General features: G+C 34.5%; 2 protein-coding genes across 2 annotated transcripts; both read right to left on the bottom strand.

The window, feature by feature from the left end:
- Positions 1-894: 894 nt before the first annotated feature.
- Positions 895-9185, bottom strand: LOC306880381 (adhesion G-protein coupled receptor F2-like; the record flags this gene model as incomplete). Its single annotated transcript, XM_079433874.1, has 17 exons — positions 895-1536; positions 2015-2083; positions 2198-2230; positions 2327-2368; positions 2461-3777; positions 4023-4202; positions 4319-4518; positions 4630-4776; positions 5099-5329; positions 5421-5639; positions 5744-5880; positions 6041-6099; positions 7272-7321; positions 7418-7573; positions 7771-7911; positions 8027-8039; positions 9171-9185. The coding sequence occupies 16 exons, from the start codon at positions 9183-9185 to the stop codon at positions 2042-2044; spliced, it is 2982 nt and encodes a 993-aa protein (XP_079290000.1). The 3' UTR covers positions 895-1536; positions 2015-2041.
- A 3242-nt stretch (positions 9186-12427) lies between these two features.
- Positions 12428-16538, bottom strand: LOC306880382 (adhesion G-protein coupled receptor F1-like; the record flags this gene model as incomplete). The annotated part of the gene is made up of 7 exons (XM_079433875.1): positions 12428-12451; positions 12548-12610; positions 12708-12749; positions 13058-14416; positions 14565-14720; positions 14815-14990; positions 16388-16538. The coding sequence occupies 7 exons, from the start codon at positions 16536-16538 to the stop codon at positions 12428-12430; spliced, it is 1971 nt and encodes a 656-aa protein (XP_079290001.1).
- Positions 16539-23955: the final 7417 nt, after the last annotated feature.

A 23955-nucleotide genomic window follows, 5' to 3' on the forward strand; every position in this document is an offset into this window, starting at 1 on the left:
GATGCTGACTCGCGGTGGAATAAACCATCTACATTTGAAGAATGGGACGAAAGTTGCTTTTGCTTCAGAGGTCCAGAGATTGGTTGGGGCACATTCATCTCACACGAGCAGCTCCGCAGGAAGGACTTCCTCAAGAACGATGACCTGATCATCACTGTTAATTTTAATGGTGAGAATCTTTTTGAAAGGAGATGCCAGAAAATCTGAATATCATGTGAAACTGTTTCACCCATCCCCATAATTAGCAATGTATACAGCTATTGCAATAAATGTATTTGTTAATTGTTAAAAGTGTGTTCTTTTACAACCAGATTTGGCACATCTTTTAAAATCAGAAGTTCCAATCAAAGATGACTTCTCAAGAGACCCTCAAACTGAAGAAAGCTATTACAGACCAAAAGTCCGGCAGCCACGAGCGATCAGCGACCCATGTCAGCCAAACCCCTGTCGTAATGGAGGAGCGTGTGTTGTACATCAGGGGAGAGCAACTTGCAGGTTAGTGCACCTAAATTTGACCATTATCTGAGCTTATTTCAAAATAAAACCACAGTTCGTTGTTTGAGAAGTGTGTCCGAATTGTGTCAAACAATTCCACTGTGGCAACAGGAGCAGCTGAAGGGAAAAGCCAGAGCTTGTTGTTTTAGAATTAAAATTGCTTGTGTTTGTGTGGTTTATATGGTGACAGTTATATGCCTTCTGCATGTGTATCTCTGGACAGGCAATTGTGTACACAGGAGACACCTGTGAGAAACAGCACATTGATGGAGGAATTTTAGGAGTTCTGATCGGTGGTGCTGCAGGAACTATAGCTCTCACTGTGGCCATTATTGCTGTGATCTACAGGCAGAACTAAACCTAGTTCATCATATTTGACATCTGAATAACATCACTCTTCGATAAGCAAAGTATTTTATTAATGAATAATCTTACAATAAACATCTTTATTAACAAATCTCATCTTTCTATTTTCCATATCCCTTTAAAAGAAACAAGGAAATATGTCTAATAAGAGAAAAAAACTAAAAAATGATTTGTCAGGCTCAAGAAGAGTGCTTAAGATGTGTTAAATAAACTTTGGTTCTTTAGATATTTTGTCAGAATTACTAAACAGTACATAGAAATTGATGTCATAGTTCCTTATGTTTTGCAAAATAGAAGCAGAGCTAAAACTAATCAGCTTACAACCAAGGTAGGTGACCACTTTTTACATTTCATGTAGAGACAACAATCAGGGTAGAAAACTACAGATAACTGCTACATATATACAGCCGCACTTATATTGTTCTTTTAAAAACAAAACATGAACATCTATTATATTTTTTTTTGTATCTGTTTCTCACTGTTTGTTCCTAATTTTATGCAGTAAATAAAAAGGGATGACCACAGCCTATACTTTGTTCCAAAGATGTTAAGTCTTTTAAAGTACAAGAAGTACTTTTAGATCTTCATCAAACAGTTGCGCTCCCGCTCCTATTTTTGTTGCTGCTGTGGGTTCAGAGGTGGATCAATGTTCTGTATTTTTTTTACATGTTCCTTCTGCAATACAAATTGAAAGCAGAAAAAATTATTAAAGAAATTCGAATTTTTTTTATTGTCTTCTGTAGTTGTATAAGTTTAATAACTGATGAACTCTTATGGAAGTGAATTGAATAAACATTGACTGACACTATGTTGAATAATGACACTATTCTCTTCTGCAGAGCTGCTTTACAGCTAAACTGAATTTGTTTAATAATTGATTAACTTTTCATCATGGACATTGTTATTGAACTGAACTGAATCAAAATGTGAACTAAACTGGGCTAAATAACAACACTGTTGTCTTTTTTACAGCTGCTTTGCAGTTGGAATGGAAGTGCTATTTTTCTGTTTATTACTATGAAGCTGCTTTGAAACAACCTGCATCGTATCAAGCACTATATAAATAAATGTGGCTTGACTTGAATTTTTCCCTGACATAAACACTTATGGTTATAAATCAATCAAGGAAATGAAGGTATATCCAAATACTTACCTTGTGTGCATTTATTTATATGGATTTTTATTTTGTGGTTGTTACTGTTCCTTGCTCTTTTCCTGATTTCTGATGGAAGGAAACCATAATTTTCTATTTTAAACATGTTTTTTTAGCTTAATTTTTTCAAATTATTTTAACATATTTTGAAATCAAGAATTTTGTGCGTTTCCCAGAACTTACCCCCAGAACTATTTTCAATATTTCATCTCGGACCTGAAAAAAGAAAAAGAAGAAACATGTCAGTGTTCCACAAAACAAAAAAAACAAACAACACCCCGCCCCCCCCCCAGTGACAATATCAGTACATACCCTTTTTTCTGCAAAACATCCTGTCAACAAGATGAAGAAGCCCTGGAAGTATAGATAATACAGATGAATCACGTATACATTATTAAATATATCTATTGTACTATTTAAAGTGTTATAATTAGCATGGTTAATACCTGCAGGGAGTTGACAATGGTGAATGCGTAATGCACTACATATGTAATAAACTGTGTAAAGTCATCCATCAGAAACACAAAAATCCCAAGAATCCAAGTCCCACCAAAAACTGGCGTGAGAAAGAGAACCACTTTGATGATGCTTTTCACAGCATCGCTGTCTCCCTTTTTATTGCTCTCAGCTCCAGATGGCTTTAAAACGGTTGCAATGACCACCACCATGGAAAATATGTTCACCAGAATGATGGTCCCGACTGGGAAGAGAAATGCGTGGATGGACCCCTGCAAGGCTGACTGATAGGTAAGCCAGCACGTTTTAGAGCTGTAGTATGGGATGTCACTTGCTTGGTCGTAGTACACGTATGTAACAGCCACAGTCACTGTAGGACAAACGTAGCCAATGGTGAATCCGAGGATCATGTACACCTTTTTTCCAGTGCGGCTGAAGACGAAAATAAGCTGGTGGACCAACATGATGCTCAGACACAGCATCCAAAAGAACATCGCAAGGAAGAAGTAATGCTTTGCCACCACCAAAACAAGGCACAAGGTTTCATTTAGGATTGATGGGAAGGAGGAAGCTAAGAAGCTGCAATCGGCCAAAAGCAGACACAGAGAGATGTTGATGAGAGCAGTGTGCCGGAAGTGGGAGAGGTTGGATTTGACTACGGCGCTCCAGACCAAACACTCAATGATGATGTAGATGATGAGAGAGCATATGGAGACTCCCAGTCCAACGTACGTGAGCTGATCTAGAAAAGGCATGCTTACTGCATGCTTAGACATGAGCATGGAGAAGGAGGTGAGATGGTTGCATTCACAGTAGGCGAGGTTTCCAGGGCCTTTAACGAACTCGCAGCCCTCATCTGACCATCTTAGCTCAGTGACGTTCCAGAACACGCAGGTCATCGTGGTCTTGCTGTCCGCTTCATTTGGAAAAGCCAGTCTGATGTTCACCGACGACTGAGTGCTGTTCTCAACTGTGCTGGATACGACTATGCTTGGAAACGATGCCTTCTCGTAGCCCAGTTTTGGCAGGCGGTTGGCCAAGCTCTGCAATCCTACTGTTTTCACCATATCTGCTGTGGCATTCAGCTCAACGTCCACGTTGAAAACGGTTTTGTTGCAAGTGCTGCCACTTCGGCAGATCTGAAGCTGAATGTTTGAGGAGTTGTAGCCCTCACTAGCATTTATTCGGATACTTTTCACGAGGCCTTCTACGGATGACAGATATTGTGTAGCCAGTGAACTGCTCTCTTCCACGTCTCCCACTTCCCAGGTTGCGTTCAACATGCTGCTAGCTGAGTCGATGAAATCCTATAATAGAACAGATTTTTTCCTGTAACTGATAACTGCAAATATGATAAGTATACGACCATTTTTGATAATGTTGGATCCTGAGTTGTATTTTCAGATGGTAACATGGTGAAATTATATTGCTGTAAAATACTGTGTGCATATAAACTTATATTAAAAAAAATATTTGAACAAAATGTGTGTGTGTGTATGTGTGTGTGTATATATATATATATATAAGCGAGTGAAGTAGTTGAAATGCTTACTGGAAGAAGGTTCTCGCCTAGTGCCATGTTTACTGATGCCTTGTTCATTGTTTCGAAAACAGAAACTGCAATCTTGACGTCACCAAAACTGTTATCACTCTCGTCAGATGTGTTATTTTTCAAGCTCTGAAAGATAAACATAGCAACTTCTTGTGTTGCTCCAAGTCCTTTTTCAAAATCCTGGAGAGAGATAAAAATTAGACATTTCCACATTGAAGGCACAGTTCAGATGCCATAGTTATATCTTCAAGTTTTTAAGTCACTCAGCATCAGTCACCTCTTCTACATTTGCATACCTTTGCTTGCAAAGCTACACTATTCAGGACTACTTTAACACACAGAGAGATTTCTTCCCCCCAGGTTTTTCCAATGCATTTGCGTTTCATTAAGCCCTGTCTCCCTTCTGCAGTGCAATCTATAATGGCTGTTTCATTATTCTTTGTTTTTGGCCATTTTCCCCCTACAGTTTCATCCTCTGCACAAAACAGGTCACTGGCTATAAAAACAAACAAACAAACAAATGAATCATCCAAACATTAGTTTTTAACAAGGGGTTTTGTACAATGGTATCCTTTTGCATTAGTAGAGCGTGATTTTCAGTACTTACGGTAAATGATTGGTACTCTTATTGTGCGATTTCGCAGCTGATTCAAAGAGTTCTCTAAAGTGCAGCTGGCCTCAAGTGAACTTGGTTTGCCTTCTGCCAGACAATCAACAGAGAATTCTGCTGTGTACTTGATTATTCCATTAATCTCTGCAAAAAAAAGGATTTTTAACATTTTTTATCGGTTTTAACTTCCAGTTATGAATAAGAGCAATGCCCAGGTAACATACTCTAAGTAACACAAGTATTTTCTTTAGTGCCAAAACATACTTTAATAATGCTTGACTTGGAACATGTTTACATTTGCAATACTTGGTAAATTGCTTGATTACAAAAACTGTCAATTATACATGTTAATATAACAATAGTATAATGTTGCGTGACTTGCAGACTCAATGGATTATTTGCTCTATAAAGATAATAAAGCATCAGCTTCACGTTCCATCGACTGAGACATTTATAATCTAATTACCTTCTTTAATGGGTGCAAATTCAACAGTTCCGAGTTTTAGCATGACTTTGTAGGTTTCAGTGCTGTTTTCGATGGAACATAAGATGCTAACTTTGGTGGGTGATGATGCAGAACAATCTGCAGTTTGTGGATTGCTTGTCACATTAATAACCTCTGGCAGAAGTGCAATTTGTATAGGTGCCATGGCCATGTGAGCTATGTTTCCAGTGACAAAAAGGCAGCTGTACATTCCTGGCATAACAAGAAAATGAGAATTGAGAACAAAAGGTCACAGTGTCATAAATGGCATCTTGCTTCACTCATATGATTGCATTCAACACACCTGACCAGAATCCATTTGTCTTTAGAAGTGTGACTGCTGAGAGTTCTGTACAAGTATCTGACAGCTGTACTTCACTCCCTGGTCCCAGAGTCAGTGTCGCTTCCTTATCTCTGGACATCTGCCACACGCACTTGCTCATAACCTCGATACTGGTACAGTTCAGCTGTTGTTTTGAATTGTAACACAGTTTTCCTGTAGGTGCCTCCATGTATACCATGCCTGCAAATGAAAATACATTACTTTATTAATAAAAAAGATGGGTAGGAATGGCTGGATAGATCGAACAAGTGACCAAAAATATCGATATGGTTGCAGTGTTTTACCTAGTGACTTAACACTGAGACTGTAAATGGTTGGATCTGTCAACAGCGTAGCAATTATGTTTTGAACTTTGGGGGTTGCAAACACAGAACTAAGAGAGACTGTGAAATTGTGTGCATACGTATTTAACCCTGTGTAACTGTGTGACAAAAGAGAAGAAACAAGTTACAAATTATTGTAGATGTTATCAAATGAGTAAACAATGAAAAAGTATTTCAAGTCTTTATTATTACTTTATTTATGTTCAGATAATCAAATAAAAATGTAAGATGAAAATGATGAGAAGAAGAATATCTTACAGGCTGCCTTGTATAGTCAATGAGTTGAAGGCATTTAGCACATTAAAAGCACTCAGTAGCTGAAAAGAAAATGTGTTAAGATGATGAGTGAGAGTTTTGTTATAACTGAATACATAACTGCTCTGTAATTTTAGTTACACATTTTTTTCAGCTCTCAATTCAATTCAATTCAAGTTTATTTGTATAGCGCTTTTTACGATAGCTCTCTCGAATAAGTTATTCTGCTTAGTTAATAGCGCCACCTAGCAGTCTGCTCATCACTTAAGACACGTCTTTCATATCACACAGCGAACTTACTCTTAGTTACTCTTACTACTTTTTTTTTAACTTACTTTTTTTTCTTTCAAATGCTGCTAGTGCCACCTTGCGTCTCAGTCATCGATTGTATTGAAAATGGCCTCCAAAAAAGTTAGCTACTACTGTTATATTTAAGCAATATGAGAAACAAAGCTTTACGAATCTTCGAAATTGATCCAATCGCTTCGCAAAGTAAATCAACATCAAACAACGCAGACTGGCGCCACCTTCTGGTCAACAGTGTAAATACAATGAAAACTCAGCTCAAACATGTGTAACGACTTCTTTTACAAACCAATTGCAAATGTTTTCACGAAAGAGTATCTTTTAAATATTATCAGTTAGAATAGAATTGAAATGTTATTGTCATTATAATAATACAATGAAATTTGTATACAAATAATGAAACACTATTAAAAATAAAATGTGTTATTCTATTTTCACGCGCTTATGTAGTACTAGTTTGTGTTGTTGAGCAGAGCTAGGCAGGGGCGCAGTAAGTGGGGGGGTTAGAAGAATGATTCCAAGGGCCCAACGAGAGAGGGGGGCCCCTAACGCAATGTCTCCATTCAAAACTGTATGACATAACCAAGCCTTTTTTGCTGAAATCACATAATGCTACAAACTCAGAGCCACTGATTCAAAATAAAATATTTGTAGAATTATAAACTAATTTAATCACAAATTAATATTTAATGCATATGTCTTTATTTATTTGGTGAGTGGCTGTGCAATAAGCGTTATAACACAGTCAGTGTGTCGGTCATTATCGCAAAATGTTTTTTTGTTGTTGTTTTTTTTGGCTATAATCACCGAATGACTGTACATGATCCCTTATAGTTAATATTATACTATGCATTTAGATAGGCTTACAGATAGGCTACTGCATTTCAGAACAAGTAATCATTTATCAAATAAGGAGATGCAAACCTACCACGCTTTGGACTGCTGGGGAGCTCCCAGTGAGTACACCAATAAGTGAAACTATAAGGTTCACAGAGGGAAACAATCATAAATGTTGTCCAGATTTGCACAGGTGATGTCTGACTTTTACTTCAATTTGATATTTTGACAACTTACCGTTCACTTTTGGCAGACACAGAGGTGTGTAGTCTGATATATTTGCCACACATTTTTCCACATTGCAGCATTTATTTACATTGTCACATACAAAATTGCTCCAAACATAGTCTGGTCCACACCAGCATGTTGAATTTTGGCCAATTATCTCACACTCTATAACAACATACATAATCAATTACTTAACATCATATTTATGCTGTTTTAAAATGAAATCTGGCATTATTTTTTTATGTTTATTAATGTCAAAACTATTTTTTTTTAATATATATGAATAGAACTGTGAATTAAAACAATTAAATCAACATTAGAAAGAATAACCTATTACTCGAATGATGGTAGGTTTAACTCACCTGCTGCTATTTCAGCGTTTGTGATAGTTACCCCTGCTGTATCCAGAACAGTCCCTATAAGTCCAGGCAGATGGACTGCAACATTTAATGTTTTATTCCCCTCAATCATGATCTCTGCCCAGTGGGTCACCTCTGTGGACCCTGAAAACATATGCATTGAAAAATTACAAATTTGCTGCATGTTTTATTTGTGTGTGATATAACTCTATATAGTGGATTTTTGGAAAGGACTCTGTCTAGTCAAATGAAAACTTACCCACATATGAAGTCTGTTAGATAACAGAAGAAAACAGTCAGTACTTTTGCTTTCTAGTTATAAACAAATGATTTTGTCTAACAAAGAGAATGGGATTCTTACAGTATGGATTAGAAAGCATACATAAAATACTGTAAATATTAACATTTAAATGAATTTGAAGCATATAGGTGATGACGAAAAATTAATTTAATGGCATGATCATCAGTCAGAGCAGTATGTAGTATAGTATGTGGCAGTCATGATTCATATTATTCAGGATAATCTTTTTTGTATATATATTGTATATTTGTATACTGTATATTTGTTATGAACTTACGTGGCTAAAAATGAACAGCGCAGCAAAAAGCAGCATTCCTGCACCAGACAGTGTCTTGATCCTAAGGAGATTGCATTGAATTTTTAAAAAGACAGTCACAAACGTAGACCTCTAAGTGAAACCTTTTCTCAAGTGAACTTGTTTGCCAAATTTCTATTGACAGAAAATTGAACTATTTTTATATTATAATACTATAAACTGGGGTACGCATCTCTCACTTATTAAACCTCGTCAAACCACAAAACTACAAAAAACTTTGCCAAAGCTAGATACTGCCTTTCAAAACACCGACTAAATAAATTCATATGGAAACATGTTTGTCATAAAGAGATCACATATTAAGAAACAAAATTATGATACATTGTTTGAAGATCAAATATAAAACTACTAAATTCATAAAAAATGATTTGTTGAATTTGAATGACACAAGGATTAAAATGGTTTGGTGAACATATTCTGTGAACACCAAAATTATATATATATATATATATATATATATATATATATATAGTAAGATAAGAATAGCCTATATATGTATTGTAAGATGAAACTTTTAAGATTTCTTTTAAATAAGAACCTTAATAATCTTATTTAACCCCTTTTCTACAAAAATATAAACCAAAGATAAAAATACTGACCTTACAATCTGCATTTTAAAAGAGAGGATCAGCAAGTTTTAGGCAATGTTATCTGTCATAACATGTTCCCTGTAAACCAGTTTCCAGAGTGAAAGGTGCTGCTGAATGAAAATTAAGGAAAGTTGACGAATGCAGTGGGTCAGGCAAAAGCTAATTTACAAAGCTCTCTCTCACATTTGCATTTTACCTTCCCCAAGTCCATAGGCCACCTGGATAAGTTAGCGCACAATAGTCATGGCTTCAGACTTTCCATTGAGATTTGGCTAACAAATTTAGCTCAGAGCTGCATGCTTTGTCCAACTAGGTTTGGTTAGATTGTCATTTGTTGATTTAGATAAATAATTTTCATGTTTAATCCTGGCTGTACTTTTAGAAATAACACTTTTAGACTTACAAATTAATGACGAATACCAGGTGGCCTGTGTACGAATTTCATTTCGAGCTTCTAAATTGTGTTAAAGATAAAGCTAGACACAATTCAAATTAACTTTCAGTTTACTGACAATAAATTCAAATTTCCCATTTCAGCCCACTGAAGTAAAATCCTACTTCCGATTTGAAAGATTATATTTGCTCTCAGATCAATGGGAAATAACATTCTCATATATTAACCTTATTATATCTTGTTTCATTTGTTGTTTTAAACCTCGAGTGATGTGGTTATGTTTCCCCGTATGGTGACCACTACCGCATCCAGCTCATCTAACTCACATACAACAATGGAAATATGTGGTAACACACAGGATCTCCACTGACCATGTTTATTCAGCATGAGGTGAAATCACTGAGCCTCATTATTTGGCTGTTGTGGAGAACATGAATATGGACAGTTGGTAATGTTATGAAAAAAAACAGAATAAAAGTGTGTAATGATTATAACGCACCACTGAGTGTATGGTTTTTATTACACACAATACAAATTTCAATCTAACTGCGGTATTATTTACGTCATACATTCTGAGTCAAAGTACAACTATACAGATTCAAAAAACAATTCTCATCAGAAAATGACTGTACTGTTTACACTACTGTATACATACATTTAGCAGAACATTTAATCACAGTAAAGGTTTTAAAAGAAGATTTATTGTTAGGGAACACACATGCAAATTAGTGTCTTGTTTTCTTCAAATGTATTTGTTTGTTAAATAAGCATCCATGGAAATATATCTGTTTTGCATGCTCATTCAAAATGACAAAACATGCCCATGAAGGTTAATAATTTCATTCAAGAAACCAAGTAAAATGTAAGATGGTATTTTGTTCTGTCATTTGTTTATTTCCTATTATTTTATCCTATTCTATTTATAATATTCAAAGGTGAGGTAGCATTCCATTCAAAGCGGCAACATGAGATGAAGCTTTATTTATTAATTTTAATATGGGCCATTTTTCTGTTTTTATTTTCAGTGTTTAACATAGCAATAGCTTGAATGTTACAGAAAAAGATTAGAAACAGTGCTCATACAGAAATAGTTGATTCTTGTTTCTAATCTAATCTCAGTACTCCGATCATGAGGGAGAGTGTTTAGAAAAGTAGTTTTTTCTGAACTTTTTCATGAAGCGCACCAGAGCAACAATATAAACAAACCCGCAGAACCACAATTTACATCCTTAGCAGTATATTCATAAATTGACGTTAAACCAGTGACTAATCCAATGATGATCATCTAAATGTGTTCTCACCAAAATGAAAGGCACACAGCAGACATATGCAAAATTCAGACATTCAAAAAATTCTAAATAAAGTCTGCCGTGGATTAGGAGTTAATGTAAAGGAAGTAATTAATAGTACCAATAGTAATAAAAAAATACCAGTAGTGCTTAATAGCAATTAATATTAACAATAATAATTAATTCAGTTAAAATAATTATATAATACTTTAAAAGACTTGCACATTTTGTCCTTCAACATAAATTATACACAGTTGTATTAATAATATAGAAATTTGTCTTTACTTCCAGGAATGTGTAATTGTCTATTATGTTAGTGAGGTTGACGTTTAGCAGTGGGAACTAGTGACATTATGACATCATGACATTATGACTCATACTGAGGGAGAAGTAAAATAAAATAAATTATTTTAAAACATTTATTTTACCATTATGGTCTATAATTCTGCAGCTATGAAAATTAATAAAACACTAGAGAGCAATTAATTTAATTATTCATTAAAAAAAAAACAACAACAACAAAAAACAAAAAACAGAAGCATTTCATTATTGGTTAAACAGTTAAATATTATTTTTTATTTGTTTATTTTTTAAACAAATCAGACAGAACAGAACAGTCTATATAATGATACCAACTGGACAGCAAATCATTGCTGTCTAGACCCATCCAATTATGCCATTGTAATAATTATAAATAGTATTCTTTATTAAATATCAAATCTGTACATTTTTTTCCCCAGTGAGGTTTACATAGTTGTAGTTTAGGAAGTACTTTTGGAAAAGCTGTTTAACATTTGTGACCCTGGACCACAAAACCAGTCATAAGGGTCAATTTGAAATTGAGATTTATACATCATCATCAGCTTTTCACTGATGTATGGTTTGTTAGGATAGCACAATATTTGGCCGAGATACAACTATTTGAAAATCTGGAATCTGAGGGTGCAAAAAAATCTAAATATTGAGAAAATCACCTTTAAAGTTGTCCAAATGAAGTTCTTAGCAATGCATATTACTCAGTGTTGGCTATTGCTACAAATATAACCATGCTACTTATGACTGGTTTTGTGGTCCAGGGTCACATTAACAAAGTAGATAGTTAATGAAGCTGATCATGCATAAATAAAAGTATCTGGGCTATGGGAGCTGTTCCAAGATGCAATTGAGAAAACGCTAGCTCGAGATAAGTTGTACTCATCTGCAAAGAGATATTTGTATGTTACTTAAACTATATTAGCACACACACAAACACACACACACACACACACGTTTGTTTTTGTGAATTGTGGGGACATGCCATAGGCGTAATGGTTTTTATACTGTACAAATGGTATGTGCTATTGCTCTACACCAACCCTACACCTAAACTTAGCCCTCACAGGAGACATGCATTTCTACTTTCCCCCTAAAAAACTCACTCTGTATGATTTATAAGCATTTTGAAAAGTGGGGACATGGGATTATATCCACATAAATCATCTTCTCCTTGTAATACCTATGTCATACCCATGTCATTATACAAATCTGTGTCCTCGTGTCACAAACACACACACACACACACACACACACACACATACATACATATATATATATATATATATATATATATATATATATATATATATACACACATATATATATATATATATATATATATATATATATGTATATATATATATATATATATATATATATATATATATATATATATATATATATATATATATAATTTATCAACTTACTTCTACTTAGGAGGAAATCCTGTCTGCTCTAAGTTGATGGTGCATTAGTACTCTGTAATTTAGAGATTTAAGATATGAAATGTAAACTGAGTACATCTATCACAAGGAAGATCTCATGGCTCAGATGCATTGTTTTGCTGTCATTTACCCTGGTACGGTTAGAGCTGGTAAGGTTTCTTAGTGACAGTCTTCCTGCCAGAGCCTCGCGGATCTGCAACCATATATGACAAAATGAGTTAAAGCACTGAAGAAGTACTGAATGACTTGAAAATTGTTTCAATAAAATGATTATGAAAATCAACTCATACCTTGCTGTCTAGAAGCGTTCCAAACACCAAAATAAAGAATCCCTGCACAAATTATAAAAATATATGATGAAAATGTTATGAGTGAATAATACTAATGCTGTTGAATTTCAACATATAGGAAGAAACTTATTTTGCATTACAATATGTTGTTTTGAGGCTTTTTAATGGATTGTTAGAATTATGGAACATAATAATTATTGTATTATTTGCATTACAATTACAGTTTTCATTTTAATCAAGCACACAAAATATAACCTTAATATAAAGTTAAATACAAAGACAGAAAGTTCAATTCAAATCAAGCACACAAATGATAAACAAAGTCAAAATTGAAAAACAGGAAGTAGTACCTGCAGTGAATTGAGGAGTGCAAACACCACATGAATGCCTAAATCTTGTGACACCATAGTTCCAATTCCAAATCCCCACGTTAGACAAAAGATAGGAGCCAAAATGACCGCACATCTGGCAATGACCACCAGGGTATGTTTCTCATCTGGTTGAATTGCAGAACCAACTCCTCTCCTCAACATCTTGTACAGAACAACAATCAAAACCACAAGATTTATGGCTAAAATAGTGAGAACTGGAATCACAAATGCTAACAGGGCCTTTGACTCATCCCAGTTCAGCCAGCATGCGTTTCTTTTGGAAATATAATTTTGAGGTCCAGCTGTTGATGCAACAGTAATGACTACTATGAGCAAAGGTGCACCATAACTGACTATGAAGGCAATGGCCATCATTTTGGCCCTTGACATTTGAGAAAAGACCATGACTGTACGATAAAAGAGTAACAATGCTGACAGTAACATCCAGAAGAAAAGAGCCAGGTAAAAAAAGTGCATGAAGAAAACCGCCGGACTGCAGCGATCCACTGAGGTTGGCTGCTCACTATCTGCGATTGCAGCTCCAATGATAAAACAGATGTTTGCGATCAGCAAGGACACAGCAATGTTGACTATGGAGACATGTCGCATGTAGGATGTGTCATTTCTTGTCATTGACTTCCACACGATGATCTCAATAATGAGGCACAAAATCAAGCTGGCCATCGAAATAGCTAAGCCAGTGTAAGTTATATAGGCTAAGGCTATGTGATCGATAGAAAACGGTGACATTAGGATTGAAAAAGAGTGTGTGTGGTTGCATTCACATGTAATCTTGCTAGTTTCGTTCCCTTTACTTATATAGGGCTTTACTTCACATCCAGTGGAATCCCAAGTGTCAAGATTAAAGTTCCAAAAGACACACTGAGGATTTCCCAAAGACTGATTAGTAATGTCAAATGCAAAAGATATGTTGTTAATCGTTTTGTTGTCAACCTTTACTACAACCACATCTCCATTGATGTGCACATTGCTTCTGCCGTTATTACTAGTATCTCGTGTAGGTAGGATACTGTCAAGAGTTGTGAAGACTATGATGGTTATAGGAGTGGATACAGGAATCTCTGGTATCTGAATCTCAGTAGTTGAGTTTGACAGGCTTGATATTGCACTATATGAGGAGCTGGTTGTTATAAATCTATTCAACTCAATAGATGTTTCAATAATCCTAAAATCGGAATTTGTGAGACGGATACTCATATTCTCAATAGCGCTCAGAAGTACTGTGCTGGTGTTATCTGTCCTGTTGTCATTGTTCAAATTTTCCCATGTATCAATGGCAGATGTTGAAATAAGGATATCCACTGTTTTAAGGAAATTCTGGAAATGACAGAAAATAATGTTAAGCAGAAACAGTTTCACCAGAAGGGAAAACGAAGATAATGTACAAGTATTTTTAAAAGTTTTGATTAGCCACAATTTGACTGATGTCTTTTGTGCACACAGACACACACTGTAATGTACATACCTCCATCACAGGCTGATTGATGATAATGTTTTGTGAAACATCAGCAACTTTTACAAGTATTCCAACAATGGTTTGGACAGTCACAGGAGACTGTACTATTTCTTCATCATTCTTCTCTGTAGCAGTACTAAGATTAGCCACAAATACTGGTATGTCCTGCACATCCAAGACCTTAATTCCAAGTTAAATAAGAAATGTAATTGCCAGAAATATTTTAAAAGGTCAGTTGATTTTTTTTTTTTTTCATTACCTGAACTTTCTTTTCAAGGTCTTTGATAACTTGAAGTACACAGTTTGACTCTTCAGGCTCCCATTCACCTGATCTACATCTATAGTTTATGGTGCCTTCCTTGCTTTTTTCACAGGGTCCTGTCAAAGTATAACCCTCCTTTCCATCTCCAAGCGTTCCATCTTTACAGGTAAACTCTAGAGTAAATATTTGATTGAGTTTCAGTAAAATAGAAAAATATTTTTCTCTTTTAGACAGCTGAAACAGAAAACATGTGGGTACGTCAAAGTTTAACAACTGAAGATTCACCTTCGTTGACTTTGCTAACAGTAACACTTTTATTGCTGTAGGTGAAACCTTGAAGCACCGGGTTCGTGAGTCGACATGTAAAGGGTTTACTCCCACAATTTCCATTTTCGATTGTATGTTTTAATGTGATGCATCCATCCTCTGATCGTAAGTAAATACAACAATTGAAAACATATTAAAACATGGTAAACTGAACAAAGCAATTCACTGCAACTGAAAACTCCAGTCAGTAATTTTTGTCTGTCTGTTTGTACAACCTGAAGTCACTTCATCATCAGAAGTTATCTGGGTCCACTCCACACTGTTCTTTTCTTCACAGCATTTCAGTGAAACAGTCTGGGGTACACACTGGAACGTTCTTTCACTTTCACCCACTATGATATTAGGAAGTGGTTCAATAACTATATCTTGCCATTGGATGTAAGGTATTGTCCTGTCTATGATACATGTGTATCGACCTGCAAATTAAAAAAGAAAAAAGAAAAAAAGAAAAGAATATATATACACAAGTTTATTTATGCAATTATTATTTTCTAAAGAAAAATAAAAGACTGGTTTACCGAACAGTAGCATATTTAAGGAAAGTTATTAAATAAGCAAAGTCAAAAGCAATGTATATAATGTTCAGGCGGCTATAGCATCATTACTAATGGAACACAAAAGGAGAATTTTTTAAGAATGTATTGGTCATGCCACTCTTTTGCATAAAATGAGAGTGAATGAGGGACCAAAATGAAATGAGTAAATCACAAAATAATGAAATTAACTATTCAACCATTACTTGACAAAAAAATGTCTGTTGGGCTTGATACAATTAACACACATTGACAGCTACATAATTTCTATAAATCAAGTAAAAATGACAGAATCCTAATGACTTTACTATCCTCCGGGGATTGAATGCCCTGTCGATGTTTTTGCCTAGCATCAGTAACATTCCTGCTTGGCCAGAGAGGGGGAAAAAAACGAATAATAGCCTACAAACAAATATTCTTTTACTGTACAGTACATTTGAAGGCAGATACCAATAGCTTAAAGAGTAGGGTGACTGGCAAAAAGCTTAGATTTTTTATAATCCAATAAATCTGTGCACACTGGTAATTGCTTTTTTTATAAATAGAGATGAAGTAATGCTAATTCTACACAACAAGCATCAATATTAATATTATATTGCAGCCAGCTGGATACACAGACTGTTCCAGCTTTCCCAAACAGCTTTAATCTTGGCCTTACATGGACAGTCAATATGTAAGATGTTGATAGGACAAAGATATGTGTGACTCACCTTTGTCACGCTCATTGACGTTGTTCACAGTGAGAGTGCTTCTGTCATCTGAAATGACGTATTTAACCGGGTTTAGTGTAGGATCTTGGTCATTCACTGTCCATCTCATTTCACCCGCAACAGACGCTGGGCGTTCGCATTCCAGCACCATATTTTTCTCAGGATACCATTTTTCTGCAGTAGACAGGTTCTTTTGTTCTGAAAGTAAAGTCCACAAACCATATTTTACCCTTTAAATTTTTTACATGCAATATTCATGCTTATAACAAACCAGCATTTTGCAAGCAACAGATTGTAATCGAATAAAAATGAATATAAATATTTGTAAGATTAGATATTGACTACTCTTACCACTTTGAGCAAAAGGATTTGGAGCTACACTGATTCCTTTATCTTTGAGAGCGCTGATGAGCTATGTGTTTGCGTATGCAAATGCAGGGCTGTTGGGGTTGCTGGTTGTTGATTCAAACTGATAGTCTGCTATAATGCTACCAGGCCTATGAAGCAACACACACACCACAACGTCAATACACTTTTTTGTAAAAACCCAAGATAAAAACCAAAATGGACCTTTGCATTGAAAGCCTAGATTGTAGACCTTACCTAAATCGAATGACTCTTACTGAACCTTTTATGTAGACATTTTTGTAACTTTCTTCAACCTGTACAAAGAGTAACATCATCTGTACATTAGGAAGTGAACCTTACCTATGATAACTGAAATATTACTGAAGTATGTTGTTTTCAAGATTCAATTATTCAATGGCAAGAACCAGTAATATCTGAGGATACAGAAAATGATGTTTCTCTGAGCTGCTTTACTCTATATCTTTATTGATGGTTAATTATTTATCTAATGTGATTTAGAATGACAATAAGTCAAATATCATCAAGAAAAGGCTCTATTCTGGCCAACACTCGGTACAGTTTTATTAATGAGAAATGGAAGAAAGTTTAGGTAAAATAACTCAACATATTTGCCAAAAAAGTACTGAAAAGGTACAATCTGTATTACAAACCTTGTATCATTTGCACAGTATTTTTTCTTTCAAATTAAGCATAAACAATCAGTATATTTTATTTACAAAATATGAAACTACTCACTGCTGACTCAATTTTACTGGCATAGAGTATGAACTTCTCATTATCTGGGTCGCCGAGACTGGTATCAAATGTGTCTTCTATTCTCATTGACATTTGAAGAACTGTAAGAAACAAACAAATGAAGAAAACAAAGCAAACAAGAACATTTGTTAATCTGTTTCAGTCAAATGTTTTTTGTTTTTTTATTCATCTGCCATATTTATGACCATCAGTGGGGCAAAGTAGATACCAAGAATAATTCTTTGCATCTATGTATATATGTTTTTGTATTTACTGGCATTGTTTTGTTTATAAATATGTCAGCTGAACAGAAAAAAGAAAATTAATACAAGTGTTGTACCAACAACTGTTATAGAACAATTAATAATAACACAGCAATAATAATAATAAAATTAAAACATATATTTTTTAACAGTGTGTTAATAGAATGAGCAGAAACACAATCTCTCCCTATCACACACATTATTTGTATGATCCGTTAAATCTCCACAGCTTACATTAACTTCAGTCATGAACTCCAATTACTCCAATAAATTATACATTTTAACAATCATGCAGCCATCAGGAGGTCAAGGACAAAACCAATGAGAGACAAAATCACACGCCCACACACACACACACACACAAATATATAAATAAATAAATACAAATAAAATATAAATAACAAAACATATTAGTTTTTTCAACTGCTTACAAAATCTTACTTGTCACACAATTTCTGAAACCTGACACTCAAACACCAGAACCACACTATAAACCTGCAAAACCGTACACTAATTCCCAGTCTTTCACTCAGTTTTCAATTTCATAAAACACTTTTTGCAAAACACAACACACAATTCTCTATGATACACACACAAATCAAACAAGAAGAAATATTATGGCAAATGTGTTTGCAAATGTTTGCTTTTGCTTGACATGTTTTATGATATTTTAAATGCAGTGCTTCATTTTGCAAGAGATGTGAGGCATTTTGCATTTTTGGCTGAAGTTTTGAAAAAAAGAAGCAAAGTTTTGAAATTGTGTGTAAGCAGTTGAAAAAAAAACTAAGTTAATGTATCAAACTATTATTAGGACATTGTGCATGAATAGTTGGAGAACAAAACTGTGACTCATACCCGTGCTTCTTGGTCTTCTATGATGCAGGTGCACATTTATGTTGCTAAACTGAAATAAATTAACACAAAAATGCATTCATTTATTTTTGTTAGTTGTTTATGTGATCAAGGCTACATACTATAACATTGTTTTATTACTATAAACTTAAAGCCTGTTAAATATGCTATTTAAACATGCTTTTACCTATTCAATTCTTAAAAATAAAAATATTGGAACTTAAATAAAAAAAGACAGGAATTATGGGTTGTTATATGCTCCTGCAGTATAAATAAACCTTCAACTACCTTTAAATCGATATTTGTTTCTGGGGAATCAAGTGTTTCCAAAACACATGCATGGGTCAGCAGGACAATCATGATGATTCCAATGTAGTAATTTAATATTTGTTCCGTATCTAAGAAAATGAGAAATTAAAGATAGGCCTATACATATAAACATATAATATAAACAGATATCAGGAAAGTCACACATTTATTAGCAATAAATTAAAGGTCTCAGAAAAAAGAAACAAATTTATTGTTTAAATATAGGTATATAGGTAGACTATTGTAAACAAAGGCAGAAAATATTTGTCACTGTTTTGGAACTAAAACCTTTTTCAGGGCTTAAGTGGTTTGAAATGAATGAGTACAATGTCTTGCATTTTTGTGATAAAAGTAGTTATAGTGAATCAATAATCATTTAGTTTATTTTACCTTGACCAGCCATGTTTCTCACTGGTTTATGTCAATCAAAATCACTTCAACAAATTTCTTCAGAACAAAAGGCAACTATATGGCTTCTCCAAACCTTACATTTAGAAAAACAGTAAATTCTGTTACAACAATGATAAAGGAAAAAAAGCATTACAATAAATCGCGCTAACAATGGTGATTATACCTAAAGATCAGTTAGCTCATATCACATCAAACTGTGCAAAGTATTATCACTAATATCTAATCGTCATACCATTCAAATTTCATATTAAGAAATTATTTTAATCCAAAAAGCAAATTAATCTTCCTTCAAACTGGTTCTATTTAAAATACAAAAACTTGTGTAATTTCATAAACACGTAATACTTTCTGGATTACAATCTGCCATCAAAATGATAAATGTAATTATTCTAGCTGCTGTGAGAAAAGGCTATAAATGAGCCGCCACCTGCAGGATCCTCACATGCGATCATCATCACATGCCTAGTAGGGACAACTTCTTTATGTGACGTGACGTAATGACGCAGTGCCATGCTCGAATTTCCCGCGAAAACCTACCCATACCACTCAAATGAGAAAACATTATTATAAGATAAACGTTGTGAATCGGGCTAAAGTAAGGTGATAGTTTTGAATACTGGCTGGTTATGTAATTGCTCAAATATTGATTTCGGATAATTTTTAACCAAAAAAAGTTAAGGACTGCAGCTTTAACACAAAAGCATCATGCAACTAGCTAACTGTGTAAAGATAATCCCTAAAGAAGCAGCCGTCGCCGTCAGACCGTTTCGAGTGTCTGGAACGCAGCAAATAGTGTGGAGCTACTGCCTCATGTCAAACTTAAAACATTAAGTTTATAAAATGATAGCATAATTATTGCTTTTCGACGGCTGTTTTCAAAATGAACGGCAGCAGTCTGTTTTTCCCTGTTTTTACCATAATTGACACAAATGGCGACATCATGTGGCCAATATGACTGGAACTGACTGAAGTCGAAAGTGGGACATTTCAACTCGGATGTTCCCACTTTCGACCTTGTCTCGACCAGCACATAACACACACACACACACACACAATCACAATGGCAATAGTGCATAATAATTGTTAGTTTATTTTGTGCTTGATAACTTTTCTGTTTAGCTGTTATGTTGCTGTTGAATTAGCCTACAACAAATGAAACATGTTCGGACCTTCCATCCACCCATATATCCACCCATCATTTATCATTTGTCTATAATACGTTATCATTTGTCTATAATACATTTGAACACTACAACCATTAACTTTTAACAACAAATATATTCAGTACATTAGGGTCAATAAAATAAAATAGGATTATATCATAATAAATTACAATGCCACAAAGGGCAAGACGAAATAAGAATATCACACTAGTCAACTGCAACCATTTAGGTCAAATTTTTCACTTCAGCATGTCAAGAAAGGTAAAATTTTAAAATACAGAAATTGAACAGCACATTTCAAAGACTGCAAGAAGTCAGTTAGCCACTGATTCATATTTAAAAGAATAAACATTTTTACCTTCTCCTTTACCATTCTGGAAATAACCACGAAGAGATGCCTTGTTTTTCAGTGTTTGAGATTTTGTTTTCATTGTCAGGTGATCTACAAAATCTTCCTGGAATTAACATGTCTTTGTGCAGTTCACCACAATTATGTGACTGCGTGTGGTTCACCTGCTAGACAAGTTTGATTGCCTCTATTATTTCCTTGTTCTCTCGTATGACGAGAACAGAGAAGATGGCAGTATTTCAAAAGAAATAGTGTAAGGCCTTGTGTTCTTTATTATCAGGATTAAGTTACATATTATGTATATTTAAATATCCAAAATAAAAATAAGAATCACTCATTGGTAGCCTATATGGAGCAGGGCTGTTATAATTATCAGGCATGTCTCAGTCAGAGCAAAAAGCAAAACAGTACCATATCTGAACTGCTGATTAATAAATAAACACCCAAAATGAAAATTTGCTTCAAAGATATACGTGACTTTTTTGGAGCTGAGCTAAAAATCATCTTTAGTGTTCTAGAAAAATTCACCTACATCTTGGATGGCCAGAGGGTGAGTAAAATAACAGCATATTTTCAGTTTTGGGTGCTATTTGTTTATAGTTTAAGAAAATACATTCAATACAGTTTTTCTTGATTGCTAACATTTTCACACAACTATAAACATATACTATAGCAGTTTTCTGACAAAAGACTTTCTCTACCTCCCCTAGACCATCGTTCTACAAAAATACAGTGCATGTAAGAAGTTCATCAGCGATTATGAGCTTGAGGATGTACAATATGTGCGACGATACATAGAGTAATGAAAGTGCTCTCATCTCATCAAAGCACTGTGTACTGTAATTATACTGTATGCAAGTATTATAAAAACCCTGTTAGACCATGTAGGCCAGCTTTCTTCATGGTAATTCCATGCAACATGGTCAACTATAGTGCTTTATATTTCATCAGGAACAAATGTCCTTTGGTCCTCTCCCCTTCATTTTTCTTCCCCCCTCCTCTTCTGCTTTGTCTCCCACCACTAGGATTCATATTTCACAGCACATAATCACCTGTGTTCCTGTTTATATTATCCAAAGAATGGTGTGTCATCAGTTTTGCTGCTTCCTGTTTACACATGGATACATTAGTGCTATTTGTGTTCATATTGTGATGCTTAATTATTTGTGTGGGCTTCTTGATTTGCTGAAAGAGAACATAGTTGAACGTGTAAAACGAGGGCATTTTGTGTAGTTTTGCAGAAAATATTGAGCAAATTGGACCGTGTGAAAACAGGTCAAATGTAGTAAAAGTTTGGAAAATGAATGGGTTAGGGTTTTAAGAACTGAATGAATGGTTTGGGAAATTGGGCCAGATGAATCAGTTACAGTGTGTTAGCAATACAGAAAAACACTTGATAATAAGTGACTTACATTTTAGACATAATTTTCAACACCTTTTTGTTCTATTTCACCGAAGAAATTAGCTCCAAACCAATCCATATTAGAACTGTTCTGCGTTCACCGGTAACACACAGTTGTGTTCGTTACTAAGTGAATCCGCTGTATTTAAACAAATCGCTTGAATAAATGGTTCTGGGACTCACTCATTCTCTTTGCCGCCACCTACTGGCGTTTGTAGTTTCATATTGGATTTTTTTCCCCATCATATATCTTTGTTTAAAATGTTATATTTAAGACATCAATCTCATAACAGTTTGTCCAGAGGTCCAGGTTCAGATGTATGCAGATGATACAGTTATATACTAAGACAAAAGAAAAAGCTGCTATTAAACTTACTGATGCATTGAACAAAGTCTCAGATTGGCATGTCATTCTTGCCTTACTCTTAATGTGAGTAAATCTGTGGGAATGTATTTTTCGATCAAGAAAGTTGATGAGCGTTGTCCAGATATTTTAGTTAAAGGAGAGGTAATAAATATTGTTGAATATTGTTGAATGATGTTCTTAAAATACTAGAGCAAGCTTGATCTTCAGGAATATTAGGCACCAATTACCTGTGGCTGCTGCTAAACTCTTTATGCATACAATGATCCTCCATTATTTATCTTACTGTGCTACAAGTTGGTCCCATATAACTATGTTAAAACCATTATATACTTATAAACAAGCTTTGAAATTTTTTAGATAAAAAGCCAACGAGTTTCACTGCAATATTATTAAAAATTATAAATTATTGACGTTTGACAATTTTTTATTTTTTGCTGATGTGTGTTTGATGTAGCCTAGATAATCTTGCACCACCACCTCTTAAATAATGTGTGACTTTCTGTAAGGACAATATCAGGCAGATTAGGTCATCAGTTAGGGGTGACTGTTCAAATAAATTTAAGAAAACTGTTTTTGGACAAAGTGTTTATAGCAGTACACTTTTGATGTTGCTTTAATGCAGAAGGCAGTTTGTTTTATTTCTTTATTTCTTTTGAGAGCTAAATAAAAAGGCAGTACAACAGGAGAGCATCTATTGGTTTAGAGCAAGAAAATTCGAACTCAAATCAAATGCTGTGCAAAAATACGCAGCGATTAATTTGCAAGAAAACACATCCTAGTAAATTCATTCAAACTTTTAAAGTACATCAGCTCATTCGTGAGAAATTATCTATGAAAGTGATTCAAAGAGCTGTTCAGAAATTAAATTAAATGGGTGGCTTTTTTTTCGTAAAGGGACGTTCATTTTTGAAGATTACCTTGATGAACAATGTGTAATTCTGTTAAACTTTTGTTGGTCACAGAGCTTATTTTCTACAATAATCCAAAAGCCTTTAAAAAAAGTCTTACTGGGTTTTGTCAATGGAAACAGAGTGATTTAGAGCTTCACAACCAATTAACACATTGATTATTGGATAATGTTCCTGAATTCAAAGCAACATTTCTGTGCTAGTTGTTTATGAAGATCCAATCTCAAAGTTGTAAAAGTACTTATTTATCATTAAGGTTTCTGTAAGGTATGAAGAGTGTCTGTAACTGTAAACTCATCAAATGGTATCAAAGTGTTAGTTTTGATTTAAGGAAACAGTTAGGTTGCTGAATAAAAACAGGAATTCAAAGAGTTAAAGTCCTCACAAATACTTGTGTAATGTGTAATATGCGGTTGACCGAGCCCAAAAAGCATTGTTTT

This window comes from Barbus barbus (genome assembly GCF_936440315.1).
Source record: "Barbus barbus genome assembly, chromosome: 14".
Taxonomy (NCBI): Eukaryota; Metazoa; Chordata; class Actinopteri; order Cypriniformes; family Cyprinidae; genus Barbus; species Barbus barbus.